The 12,664-nt window shown below is 42.6% G+C and overlaps 1 protein-coding gene across 1 annotated transcript in view; it reads left to right on the plus strand.

Moving 5' to 3' along the window:
- Window positions 1–2,188: 2,188 nt before the first annotated feature.
- The window catches only part of MPP4 (MAGUK p55 scaffold protein 4), a 45,165-nt gene continuing 34,689 nt past the window's right edge, over window positions 2,189–12,664 (plus strand). Inside the window, exons 1-5 of the mRNA XM_049773253.1 lie at window positions 2,189–2,264; window positions 4,027–4,148; window positions 5,830–5,907; window positions 9,618–9,698; window positions 11,468–11,599. Of these exons, the coding sequence (XP_049629210.1) occupies window positions 2,189–2,264; window positions 4,027–4,148; window positions 5,830–5,907; window positions 9,618–9,698; window positions 11,468–11,599 (489 nt within the window). The remainder of the gene's footprint in view (window positions 2,265–4,026; window positions 4,149–5,829; window positions 5,908–9,617; window positions 9,699–11,467; window positions 11,600–12,664) is intronic.

Raw genomic sequence — 12,664 nt, forward strand, 5'->3', positions numbered from 1 at the left:
ATAACATTCCCTCCACCATTGTTCCCAATTTTCCACCTACCCCAAGCAGGCACAAAATATTTTATATTGCTTGTTTCAACTAAATATAATGGAATTATAAAAAAAAAACTAATAAAAATTCAATATAAAGGCAAATGGAATGATCAAAACTTAGATCAAAAAGGGTCAATTTGTAATCATTATTACATCTCTCCATGGTGTTACTAAAGTCATTGTCTTAGAATTTATGTGCTAGTTGAGCCTTACTTGTTATTCTCTAGGCTCTCTGACTTTGGTGGTCTTCTATGCAATTCCCCATTAAATTTGTTATGATCCTACTGAGCTGACACTACAATAAAATGTTGAGATGAAACAATTAGGTGGCTTCGCAGTTGAGATATAGAGCTGGCCTGTTTCTCTCAGAGGTTGTCAAATATGTCTGGGCTGCTGTGCCTTAACACATAAAGGGGGACTCTGCCTGCCCCCTTTCCTGAAAGCCCCAGACTTGTCAGCCCAGACCAGTCTACTTGGGAATTGTCGGTGGGCCTCGTTATCTTTTGGAAGTCATGGAGCTGGACTGCTTTCCTGCTGGCAAGGTGGTTGGTGGGTATCCATAACAGTTTTCTTAACTGCATGAAAAGGAGGAAAAATTATTTTCTGGGAATTTCTTCTGCCAGTATTTAGTCCTAGTTTGAGCTGTTGGCCAGTGACCAGGGAGGAAGATACTTGATCCACAGAACTGCATTTTCTTAGTAGGGGAGGAGATACTACTACAAGTCTGAGATCAGGCTACCAAAATGGCTGTATTCTCCCGAGGTTCATCTTCCTGGCTTGATAACAGGGCCTTCTGTCCTCACATGGAGAGGAAAGGGGAATGAATCCAAGGTGTACTTTCTTGGGGGGTAGAGGAGGGGACTCACAAACAGTGCTCAGAAGGTGCAGAATCTGTATTAAACTCAGCCAATCAGATTTACCTGATGGTTTAAGCAAAAGTCTGAGGCCATGAATGCTCTAGTTCTTCATGCTGATGAATCCCCAGGTCTAAGCCAGCATTATGACCTCTGGGGCTGGAGTCTTCAGTACATGATGCATATACTCCTGATTCGTGCTATCTGCTCTTCGCCCTGGGTTTACTTCTTTGTAGGACACTAATTACCTGTGGAGCCCTGTTTTTCTGTTTACCGGGCCAGGAACAAAACCTACATAAGGCAATTGCTCTGCCACTGAGCTACAGTCTTGACCCAAAGTGTCGTAACCTCTTTGGGGAAGAGTTGTGCCCTCTGCAAATCTCAGCTAACATGGGAAACTCTCTCTGCATCACAGTCACTCTTGGCAGTACTCGTGAACCATGTAATGCTAGGATTGGAACCTAGGGCTCTCGGCAAGGCTGGCATTCTAGCACTTCTGGACATCTCAGCCATCTCAGCCCAACACATTGGATGTGACTCAATCAAATCCAGAAAAATATAAAATTCCACCTTCTTAATCCACTACTATCTTGGATTTCTATTTTTTGAAACAAGCAGTATAGAAAATAAGTTTTAAGAATATGCTCCAGGGCCCGGAGAGATAGCAGAGCGGCGTTTGCCTTGCAAGCAGCGGATCCAGGACCAAAGGTGGTTGGTTCGAATCCCGGTGTCTCATATGGTCCCCCGTGCCTGCCAGGAGCTATTTCTGAGCAGACAGCCAGGAGTAACCCCTGAGCACCGCCGGAAGTGGCCCCAAAACCAAAAAAAAAAAAAAAGAATATGCTCCAGCAGTAGCCCACAATTGACTGCTGTGATTAGGGCAGTGAAGATTTGTCGAGGGGACAGGGCACCTGAGTAGAGCTAGGGAAGGGAAGCCTCAGGAAGCCTCTTCTGAGCTCTGAATGATAGCTGGTGGCAAAATCCAGGCTGCAAAGAAGTGGGAAAGAAATATAGCACTTGTTTGAAAGGAATAGGTAGGTGGAGCATCTTGTGAAGGAGCATTTCGTCCTTTCACATGTTTGCTGCTAGTTCCTTTAAAGATGGTCAATAAATAAGGCAGGAGCATTTTCTTTGGCGTGGATTCTTGTAGACAACACAATGCTGGCTGTACTCAGTCAGTGCTGTTTAAAATACATTCCAGTATACTAGAGCTGCCTGTCTGCTGTGGATAGTGAGCCAAATGATAATGTACATTGTCTACTTCTCAGTGCTGAATTCCTTCTAGAAGCTCTGCAAAGAGAATGATACAGTCAGACAAAGCCAAAGGTCCATCTGACAAGGACATGGAGTTTTCTACATCAGCCAGCCCTGAGAATGGTACGTGGCCCCAGAACTCCTTTTTTAGACCAGAGAGTCTTAGAATATTGTTCTAAATATGTGAACAAGGACCTAGGTGACCACTCAATGGGCCAAGCACATGCTCAGTATTTGGGAGTTCTAAGTTTGCTCCCTGGCACCACATGGTCCTGAAAACTTCACCCAGAACAACTCCCAAGCACCAAGTCTTAGCTTAGTCCTAGCTGCTGACAACACTGGGTGTGGCTCCAAAGCCAAATACTTAAACAACTGAAGATAAGACTAAACAATTAAATTATCTGTGTGATCAAAGGAATGTGGCAAATTGCCATTCGGATTGGGTTGCTGTGATTCCTGTATGGGCTTGTCCTATTGATGCTGTCTGGCTACATCTCTCTGTGAGGTCTTGGCAATTTTCAAGGCAGAAGGAAAAATAAAAGGCATGGTGGATCCAGGATACTTATTTTTCCTCCAACATTTTAGCTAAACTTAAATCTTCTTAACTTTCATTAGAATGAAAACTTCCCAACATTCCCCATATCTTACAACAAGTAGAGTTCCTGGGAAAGGTTTGTTAAAAAATAAAGTCAAATATTTATTAATTTTCTTTAGTTTTTAATTTGTTTTTAATTTTTAATTTTTTTTTATTTTTGGGGCCACATCTGGCAGTGCTCAGAGGTTACTCTTGGCTTTGCACCCAGGGGTCATTCCTGACAGTGTTTGGGGACCATATGGGATGCCAATTATCAAATCTAGGTTGGCACATGCAAGGCAAATGCTCTATCCATTGTACTGACCCCCGCCCCTAAAATCAAATATCTGTTTATTATTAATTTATTTTTGTCTTTTGGGCCACACTCAGGTCAAACCCAGGTCAGCCATATGCAAGGCAAGCACCCTACGTGCTGTACTATCCTTTGGACCTAAAATCTAATTTTTAGCCAGCTGAATCCCAAGATTAACATTAGAAACATATTAATGGTTTTCCAACCACAATTACATTAAGACTTTTCATATTGGGCCAGAGAGATAGCATGGAGGTAAGGTGTTTGCCTTTCATGCGAAGGATGGTGGTTCGAATCCCGGCATCCCATATGATCCCCCGAGCCTACCAGGAGCAATTTCTGAGCAGAGAGCCAGGAGTAACCCCTGAGCACTGCCAGGTGTGACCCCAAAACAAAAACAAAAAGAATTTTCAGATAGGGTCAGAATGATAGCATAGTAGTAGGGCATTTGCCTTGCACATGGACAGCCCGAGACAGACCCGGGTTCAATTTCCAGCATTCCACATGGTCCTCCTAGCCTGCCAGGAGCAATTTCTGAGCACAGAGCCAGAAGTAACCCTGAGCACCAGCCGGTTACTAAAAATGTAAATAAATAAACGTTAAAAAAAAAAAAGAAGGAAAAGGAAAGAATGGTTCTCTAATGGAAGGAGAGGCAGAGGATCCAGAAAAACACTAGATAACCATAGAGGCTGGTGAACAGAAAGATTGTGCTCTCATGCTATCTGCCAACTGAGTGCCAGGACCAACAGTTGCTGAAAGGTTCTAAGGGGAAGTAGCATGTCTTTGTTCCTCCCAAGGAACCTGCCTTAAGTGGCTGTGTAACTTCCAGAGGTCACATGAGCAACTCAGCATCTCAGAGCCCTTTTGAGCTAAAATCCAGCATCTCCCTTTTCCCTGAAATCCCCAGCAACGTGTCCAGACTGAGCTATGGTTCACACATTCACCTGCTATTCTTGCCACCCCGCCAACTACCCATTCCTCCTGTCTCCTTTCTCTAGGTTTCTCCCGAATCTTGAGGCTTGTGTTGAAAGAGCTGGATGTGTTTTATAGGCGCGACCTGGCGGGATTGCAGCTGCTTTATGATCTCCTGCAAACGCCCTGGCTACAAGCGCTGCTGAAGGTGAGCCCCAGCCTGGTCATGAATCTGTGAGCAGAATCTGGTCGCACCCTGGACCTTGACAGTGGAAGGGAATCCCACCTGCAGGGCTAGAGAGGCTCCGAGAAGAGCTTAGACAGGAATTCACTTCAATGTACAAGCCTGTGGCAGCTCCTTTTTTTTCCTTCTCAACAGATTAATGACTCGAAGGCACCTACCAGCTACCGTCTGAGGCCCACTCAGGACAAACTAAACTCTTATCCAAAAGATTTGTCTTCGTTTTCTTAAGGAATCTAGAATTCTGTTTTCATACAAAATTTTTTGGTTTAGTTTGGTTGCCGCCCAAATAGTGCTCAGGTCCAGTGTTATTAGGGAACTCCAGGGCTGCCTCCAGGGATGCTGTGGGGGCCACATGGTTCTGGGTGGGCATCAATCCAGGTCAGGTGCAGGCCAATGATGTAATCTATTCACTGCACTATCTCCTCTGTGTTGCATAGAATGTAGACACCTCAGTTTACAACAGCTTTAACTTTAAGTTTTTTTTCTGAAGATGTCCTTTTGTTCTTTTCTTGCTAAAATTTCTTGTGCTATGTATTAGTATCTACTATCTACTAGAATGTTCTTCCTCCAAATAAATTTTACTATAAGAAAGTTCCTATAAAGCTATTTTTTTGAGGGTGTGGGTATGTCCTCTACTTAGGAAATTTGGTTGGCCTCATGATGTGTGCTAAAAGCTCAACCTTTGAAATCAGAGAAATGGGCCAGGCACTGGCTCAGAGGACTAAGAGAGCACCTGGAAGTGGGAGGACTGTGTTTGCTCCTCTGTATCCTATGTTCCCCTTCTCCAGGACTGAGCTAGAAGTAGCCAGCCCCTAAGAACTGCTGTGGTGTGTGTACCCAAACCAAAAAAGCAATAACTGTAGTAAGAGAAAAGTAGTGATTCTTATTTTTTTTTTTTTTTTTGGTTTTTGGGTCACACCCGGCAGTGCTCAGGGGTTACTCCTGGCTGTCTGCTCAGAAATAGCTCCTGGCAGGCACGGGGGACCATATGGGACACCGGGATTCGAACCAACCACCTTTGGTCCTGGATCGGCTGCTTGCAAGGCAAACGCCGCTGTGCTATGTAATAGTCACATTCCACTATTGCAAAAAAAAGGGGGGGAGGGGGATGAAATCTTCATCTACTTGATGTTGTAAAATAGTGTTGCATGTTTTTCTTGCATTGTTGCTGTGAAGACAAAACTAATCAGACCTTACTGTGTGGCCCCCAGGAGTCACCACACATCACATGTTGATTGGGGAAAATGAGGATCGCTTCTGGCCAAGGGCTCACATATCGCTTAGTTGTTCTCATGGACGGGGCACACACGTTAGCGGAAGTGCTTGTACAGTCCTCATTTGGATACTAAGTTGCCTACTGAACCTCAATATTCTCATTGAACCCTTCATAGTTGTATTCTTAGGTTGTTCCTTCGTCTTAGCTAGTGTGGATAATAACTTGAGAAGTAGATACCCTCAGTGGTAATGCTTTTGCTCCCTTCAGCTGTCTACCTAAAAGCAAGAGGCAGTGAAATATTAGTCAATCATAAAAAAAATTCCTCCTTGCTTAAGCCACAGAATGTTCTTGGCTGCGTGTCCACTGCCTGCTGTCTTCCTCCCTTCAGCCTACCTCACCGCTCCTGTCTCCCTCTGTATCTCTTTGTAGGTCTATGACTGCCTGCAAGAATTTAAAGAAAAGAAATTCATTCCCCATTGCCTCGATGCAAAGGCTCTGTGCTCTGAGGTTGGTATTGTGATTTTTGTTTTTGGGGATTAAAGATTTTTCTTTCAAGAATAGTAGAGCTTTTAGGTCAGAGCAGTAGTACAGCAGGTAGGCACTTGCCTTGGGTTGGGTGGACACAACCTGGTTTTGATTCTCAGCATGCCAGGAGTGATCCTTGAGTGAAGAGCCAGGAATAAGGCTGGAACATTAATGACTGTGGTCCCCCCGCAAAAACAAAACAAAACAAACAAACAAAAAAACCCCACCAACTTTAGTAGGACTTTAATGTGAAGCATTTTATTCTAAGTAAATTAGAGAGTCTATTGGAAGATGCATCCAATGAGTGTTTCTAACAGCTTTGGTAGAGAGAAGGACATTGCTCTGTTGTCTCACTGAATTAAAACAAGCCCCTATTTTTAGCATGTCTCCATTTATCTTTGCCTCTACCTCAGACTCAATCCACTGTATGTCAGTGAGGCGATGTTTGTGTACAAGTCTAGCCTGGCTCTTTCCTGCAGTTTCATGTCCTGATCTTTCACTATCCCCCTCGCCTTACTTGAATGTCCCATTCACCCTCCACCCTTGAGTTCCCAGTGAGAATTCTCACTCCCACTGGCGTCCTCCCTCCACTTTTCTTGACAGTGATGTCTTTATCCTTGCCTTGTTCAAGCCTCATGATTTGGGCTCATCTTTGATGATCTCTTTCTTTCCTTTTCTCAAATTAAGAGAAAAATCCTGTCCACCCTCACTCAGAATCTACCTACCATCTCTTCCATAGATACTCGCAGTCTCAGTTTCTACTGCTTCCCTGCTTCCCTCCTTACCCGTATTGTCTATTACCAACATACCATGTTCCCAAACCACAGAATCCTTTAAAAGTGAGTCAAATCAAGTCATTATTTTTGTTCAAACCTTTCCCCAGATTTCCCATCTCAGAATGAACCCCAAGGTTCTGACACTGCTGACCATGATGTGATTGTTTCCTTGATATCCCCCTCTCTGATGTCTGCATTCACTCCGATCAGCCTCTTTGAGCCCTTTCATTTGAGACAGGCATGCTACTGCCACAGGCCATTTGCACTTGCCAACCCCTGGGCGAGGAATGTTCTTTGTTCAAATAGTCCCCTGACTCTTCATATTCTTTCAGTTGCACTCACTGTCAAGTGTCACCTTCTCTCTCACTTGCCCTAGCCATGCTGCCTACAACTGTAGCCATGATAGCCTATAGTATTTCCTATTGAGTCACCAACCCTGCTTTAAAGTTCTTTGTTGTTGTTGTTTGGAGCCTCACCTGGGTGGTATTCTAGACTTACTCCTCGCTTTGTGCTCAGAGATTGTAAAATGACACCCAGCTATTAACCCTGCTGTCAGTTAGCTCTGGTCCATCAGCACCAGAGAATTTCTTTGAATCCACTTCAGGGAAGTGGGTAACATGAATGACATATGGCAAAATATGAAGAAATGAGAGCATACATGATGTGTGTGGAGAACAGCATTCTAACTTTAATCTCCAAGCTAGGAGTTTTATAGTGGGTAAATGCCATTCACAGGTATGAGAAGAATGTTTACAATTACAAAGCACATCTTAACAATGATACAATACATCAGTCAAGGGAAGTAATGGCTAACCTTTTTGAGCCTGAGTGCCCAAACTGCCACACAATGCCTGGTCCTCCCAATGGCCAGTCCAGCCCTATTGCCAGGTGAACTACAAAGCAGACACTGGCACAGTCACCTCCCACTGTGCGCCACATATCTTAATTACAGATCTTCCCTCGTGCCAGCTACAAGGCCTTTGCATGCCATGGCTGGCACATGTGCCATAGGTTCACCATCAAGGGTCTAGGCAGGGGTCCTCAAACTTTTTAAACAGGGGGCCAGTTCACTGTCCCTCAGACAATTGGAGGGTCTGACTATAGTAAAAACAAAACTTATGGACGAATTCTTATGACCACTGCATATATCTTATTTTGCAATGAAGAAACAAAACAGATACAAATACAATATGTGGCCCACAGGCCATAGTTTGAGGACAACTTGTCTAGGGGATAAGCAGTAAGAGTTCTGAGTTACAAAGGAGAAGGTTAAGTTTAACATCTCAAAGCAATTCTGGCAAACTAGCCTCTGTTATAAAAATAAGGAATTAGTGAGAAATGGGAATACTGTAGGAATTCTGTCAAGTTCCTATTCTAAGGGGAATAGATTCTATTGTTTTAGAGGTCGAAATGAAGGAGAGAGCTAAGTCTACAAAGATACAGTTCTCAATTTCTGGGAAAAGTCAATAGCCCAAAATCTGCATTCCGACCAAACCCTTGATTCCAGAAGCCATATGGGGTGTCAGGAATTGAATTCAGGTTGGCCACATGCAAAGCAAATGCCCTACTTACTGCACTCTCACTCCAGTCTCTAGAGTTTTTTCAAACTTTCTCATCAATGAGGCTTCTCTTATGTAGACTTACATAGAAATATATGTATGTAGTTTGAATATTTTATTGATGGTCTGTGTCTTTTCTTTAGAACTACACTCCATCTGAATGATGCATTTTTAAATTTACTTCAATTTTAGGTCATGGTTTATAATACTGTTAAAAGTAGGGTTTATGTATAACATAGTTCAATACCCCACTTTTAATCAGTGTCTGCCCCCTCCACTCTCCCAGTGCCCCACCCCTTCCTAGTTCTGCCCATCACAACCCTAGCCATGGTGAGTTTCCTACCAACTCTCAACTTCTGCAGCCTGGGGTATTTGTTATTTCCCTACTCTGTTCCTTTATATCACATGCTGGAAGAACCATGTAGGCATTTTTTTTTCTGCCTTGTCTCTGCTGTATTTGTGTTACCCAAAAGACTGCCCAGCATATAGTAAGTTTTCAAGAAACATTTGTTAAATGGATGAGGGGGTGATAACTTTCATTATAATTTATTACCCTTCTTATTAAAGGTAATAGAAAAAAAGAAACTCTACTACCCATTTCCAGAATCCAGCAATTCCAATAGTGCTCAGGTGCCCAGAGGAAAGCACAAATTACTATTCCCATTTTCAACTGAAGAGTGGTTCATTCCAGGGGCTCAAACTACCTGAACTCTTCAGTTGAATCTGTCCTGGGAGTGACTCAGGCACCTTATCCTGCATTCACATTAATAAACAACTACTATAGACTCTAGAATTCATGCACAGGATATTATAAAATGATGTTATTTTCCTATGATACCAAGACCAGCACGATGAATTAGATTCTACCTAAGGAAAGTTACTTAAGAAAACATTTTTCTGGTTCCTGATTTTCAAAATGAAAAGTTTTAGTAACACTTTTCTTAGGTCCATATCATGACTAATAAATGTATCTGATATCCAACTACAATAAGGGTGCAGGGAAGAACCGTGCTGGAGGAGGACAGACTGCTGAAAGGAGGTAAAGTGATATGCAGGATACCCTGTCAGTAACAGTATTGTGAAGAACAGTGCTGAAAAGGGAATTGGGGGGGAGGGGTACCTTTCTTAGAGAGCTGGGGAGGTGGGGAGGGAAACTGCAGCATTGGTGGAGGAAAGTGTGCATTGGTGAAGAGATTGAATGTTAGAACATTGTACTCAACCATTAATTACTTGCAACTTTGTAATCTGTGATGATTCTTTTAAAAAATTAAGTGTCTATTTTCCAGCCTGGATGAAATTAATGTAAATGATAAAAGATTATCCCCCAAAAATCAAGTATTCCATCTTCATCAACCAGGTTGCAGAGATATTACATAAAACCCATAATTCTTCTGAGATCCAAGAACTGAGGCAAATCCTTCAAGGTCCACATTTTAAGGTAAGTGCTTGCTAAAAGAGATGATTCATCTGGCACAGAGATACAGTTAGGAAAAGTGTGAAAGAAGAGGGTCGTCTCTGAATAGATGTTCTTTTCCTGCACATGTGGACCAACAGATTGAACCTATGATGTGGGCCCAACAGTGATTGCTTGGAGAACATAGGATACATGTATGAGAAGACATATAGAACTTTCTAAAGAGTCTTGTTTTCCCCCAAAGCTTTTGTCTATCTAACATTCTGGGGGCAATCAGAGTCATAATTTTTTCCAATGCTGGAATATTTAAAGCCTTGGATAAAGTGTGTGAAGATATTTGGAATATATAATAAAATCACAAACAGTTTTATGAAGGAGTAGAGGAAAAATACTTATAGAGACTTACCTCTTCTTACTAATAGATTTTGGAATCAAGTTATAAACAAATGAGAACTTGGGGGCCGGAGCGGTGGTGCAAGGGGTAAGGCGTTTGCCTGGCCTACCTAGCCTAGGATGGACCTGGGTTCGATCCCCACAGCGTCCCATAGCCAGGAGCGATTTCTGAGCACATAGCCAGGAGGTCACCGAGTGTGGCCCCCCAAAAACAAAAATAAATCAGTAATTAAAAAAAAAACAATGAGAACTTAAGAGAAATCTACTTCTAGAACAATTAAATTTGGGGCCGGGCGGTGGCGCTAAAGGTAAGGTGCCTGCCTTGCCTGCGCTAACCTTGGACGGACCGCGGTTCGATCCCCCGGTGTCCCATATGGTCCCCCAAGCCAGGAGCAACTTCTGAGCACATAGCCAGGAGTAACCCCTGAGCGTTACTGGGTGTGGCCCAAAAAACCAAAAAAAAAAAAAAAAAAAAGAACAATTAAATTTATGAGTCTAAATTATTAGTTCATAGGATTACCTTAGAGAATTTTCTCTTATTGTTCTTAGTGAAGTTCTTTCTGTAGCTCTGACATGCTTCCCCAAACCACAAAATAAAAATTCCACTGCTGGGCCTTTAGAAAGAATTCTCTGGACCCTCCTTCTAGGTAAATACTTTTCTCTAGTCTGTTCCAAGTGAGCCCTTAAGTCTCACTGATTAATTTGCAAGATGTTTTGATTACTGACACCCACATTACACTTCAATTAAGGAAAACATGAGGCCGGGGTGATAGTACAGTGGGAAGGGCACGTGCCTTGCACACAGCCAAGGGGCTCAATTGCTAGCATTGAATATGGTCCACCCTGAGCACTGCCAGGAGTAATTCCTGAGCATTTCTGGATGTGACCCAAAGGAAAACATTAGAAAAAAATGTTACAAAAGTTCAAGTAAATATGAATACCATAGATTACATGCATTTCTAGGAAATGATCAAGTGATGGAATAATCAATTTTAGCAACAGTAAAAAAAATATATGCTGTATTGTTATAGCTCTCTGCATATTGTGTGTGTGCGTGTGTGTGTATGTGTGTATGTAGGGCCACATCCAGTGATGCTCAAAGGTTAATGCTCAAAGTGTTCAGGGATAAATAGGGTGCTGGAGGTTGAATCCATGTTAGCCACATGCAAGGCAAATGCTCTCCCCAATGTGCTATTGTTTCAGTCTTTATACCTCAGGACAGTAAATATATCTTCCTTATTTAGTTCTTGGAAAACTTGAGTTGACTTGGATAAAATGTTATGTGCTAGCCATATCTATTGGTGATGGTTGTACATCTTATGTAGTATGGAGTCGTCATCTCTTAGAACAGAAGATCCAATTTGCTTTTGACCTTTGCTTGCCTTTTCCTTATTTCCAAGGCCTTGCTTAGTGTCCATGACACTGTAGCCCAGAAAGATTTTGAGCCCCTTCTCCCTCCACTGCCAGATGACATTCCCAAGAGTGAAGAAGCCATGAGGATTGTTTGTTTGGTGAAAAACCAGCAGTCTCTGGTAAGAAAATAACTGTGTCCTTTCCTTTAGAATTATGCCAAGGCTCATTGCAAACCAGGGAAGTTCTAGACAGTCCTTTGGGCAATCTTCTTTCCTGTGATTGGAGATCTGGTTTGAATCCTTCAGAAAATGTGAAGGGAAACTGAGATAATAATTAGTAAACAAAGAAAAGGTGCAATTTGGTAGTTTGCTACTGCTTGGTTACAATTGAAGGATGTCCTGCTAAGTGAAGCGAGTGAGAAAGTCAAAGAGAAGTACCAGGTGAAATAGGTGGAGAGTAAAGGAACAAAGGATTAGACAAGCCCCAGTGCAAAGAAATTCTGAGACATGATCAACAGAACTGTGACTGAAGGGGGGAGGGGACATAATGATGGCAAGATCTTTAAAAACTGGGAAAGGGATGAGGCTGGAGAGATAGCACAGTGGTAGGGTGTTTGCCTTGAACGTGGCTAGCCCAGAACACACCTGGGTTCAATTCCCAGCATCCTATATGGTCCCCCAAGCTTTCCAGGAGTGATTTCTGAGCCCAGAGCCTGGAGTAACCCCTGAACACCAGGAGTAACTGAGCACTGCTGGGTGTGGCCCAAAAAAAGCAGGGGAAAAAAAGACTGGGGGAGGGATGGGATAGTCATTCTGGAACAGGAAGATGGTGACTAGTATTGTTTAACTATGATGCTTCAATAAACAAACAGAAAAAAAAGAAAGGCTAAATTGCATCATACTGATTTATATCTGTGGTTCCAAACATATAGCAAGTTGGAGCATCTTCACAAGAGGAAGTTTTGCTTTATGTTTGATGTGTGTATGCACAACTGGAGGTGCTCAGGGCTTACTCCTGGCATGGATTACTCCTAGCAGAGATTGGGGGATGCATATGGAAGAGCTGGAGATTGAACCTGGGTCACCTTGTGCAAGACAAGTACTTTATCCATTGTACTATCTATCTGGCCCCATAATATTTGGATTTTGAAAAGATTTGCAAGCAATAAACCATTACTTTTATTAACTGACTCTCTAATGGGTACATCTATATTACTCAATTTTATTTATTTTTGGGGGGTCACA

Source organism: Suncus etruscus, chromosome 5 (genome assembly GCF_024139225.1).
Source record: "Suncus etruscus isolate mSunEtr1 chromosome 5, mSunEtr1.pri.cur, whole genome shotgun sequence".
In the NCBI taxonomy this organism is placed as follows: domain Eukaryota; kingdom Metazoa; phylum Chordata; class Mammalia; order Eulipotyphla; family Soricidae; genus Suncus; species Suncus etruscus.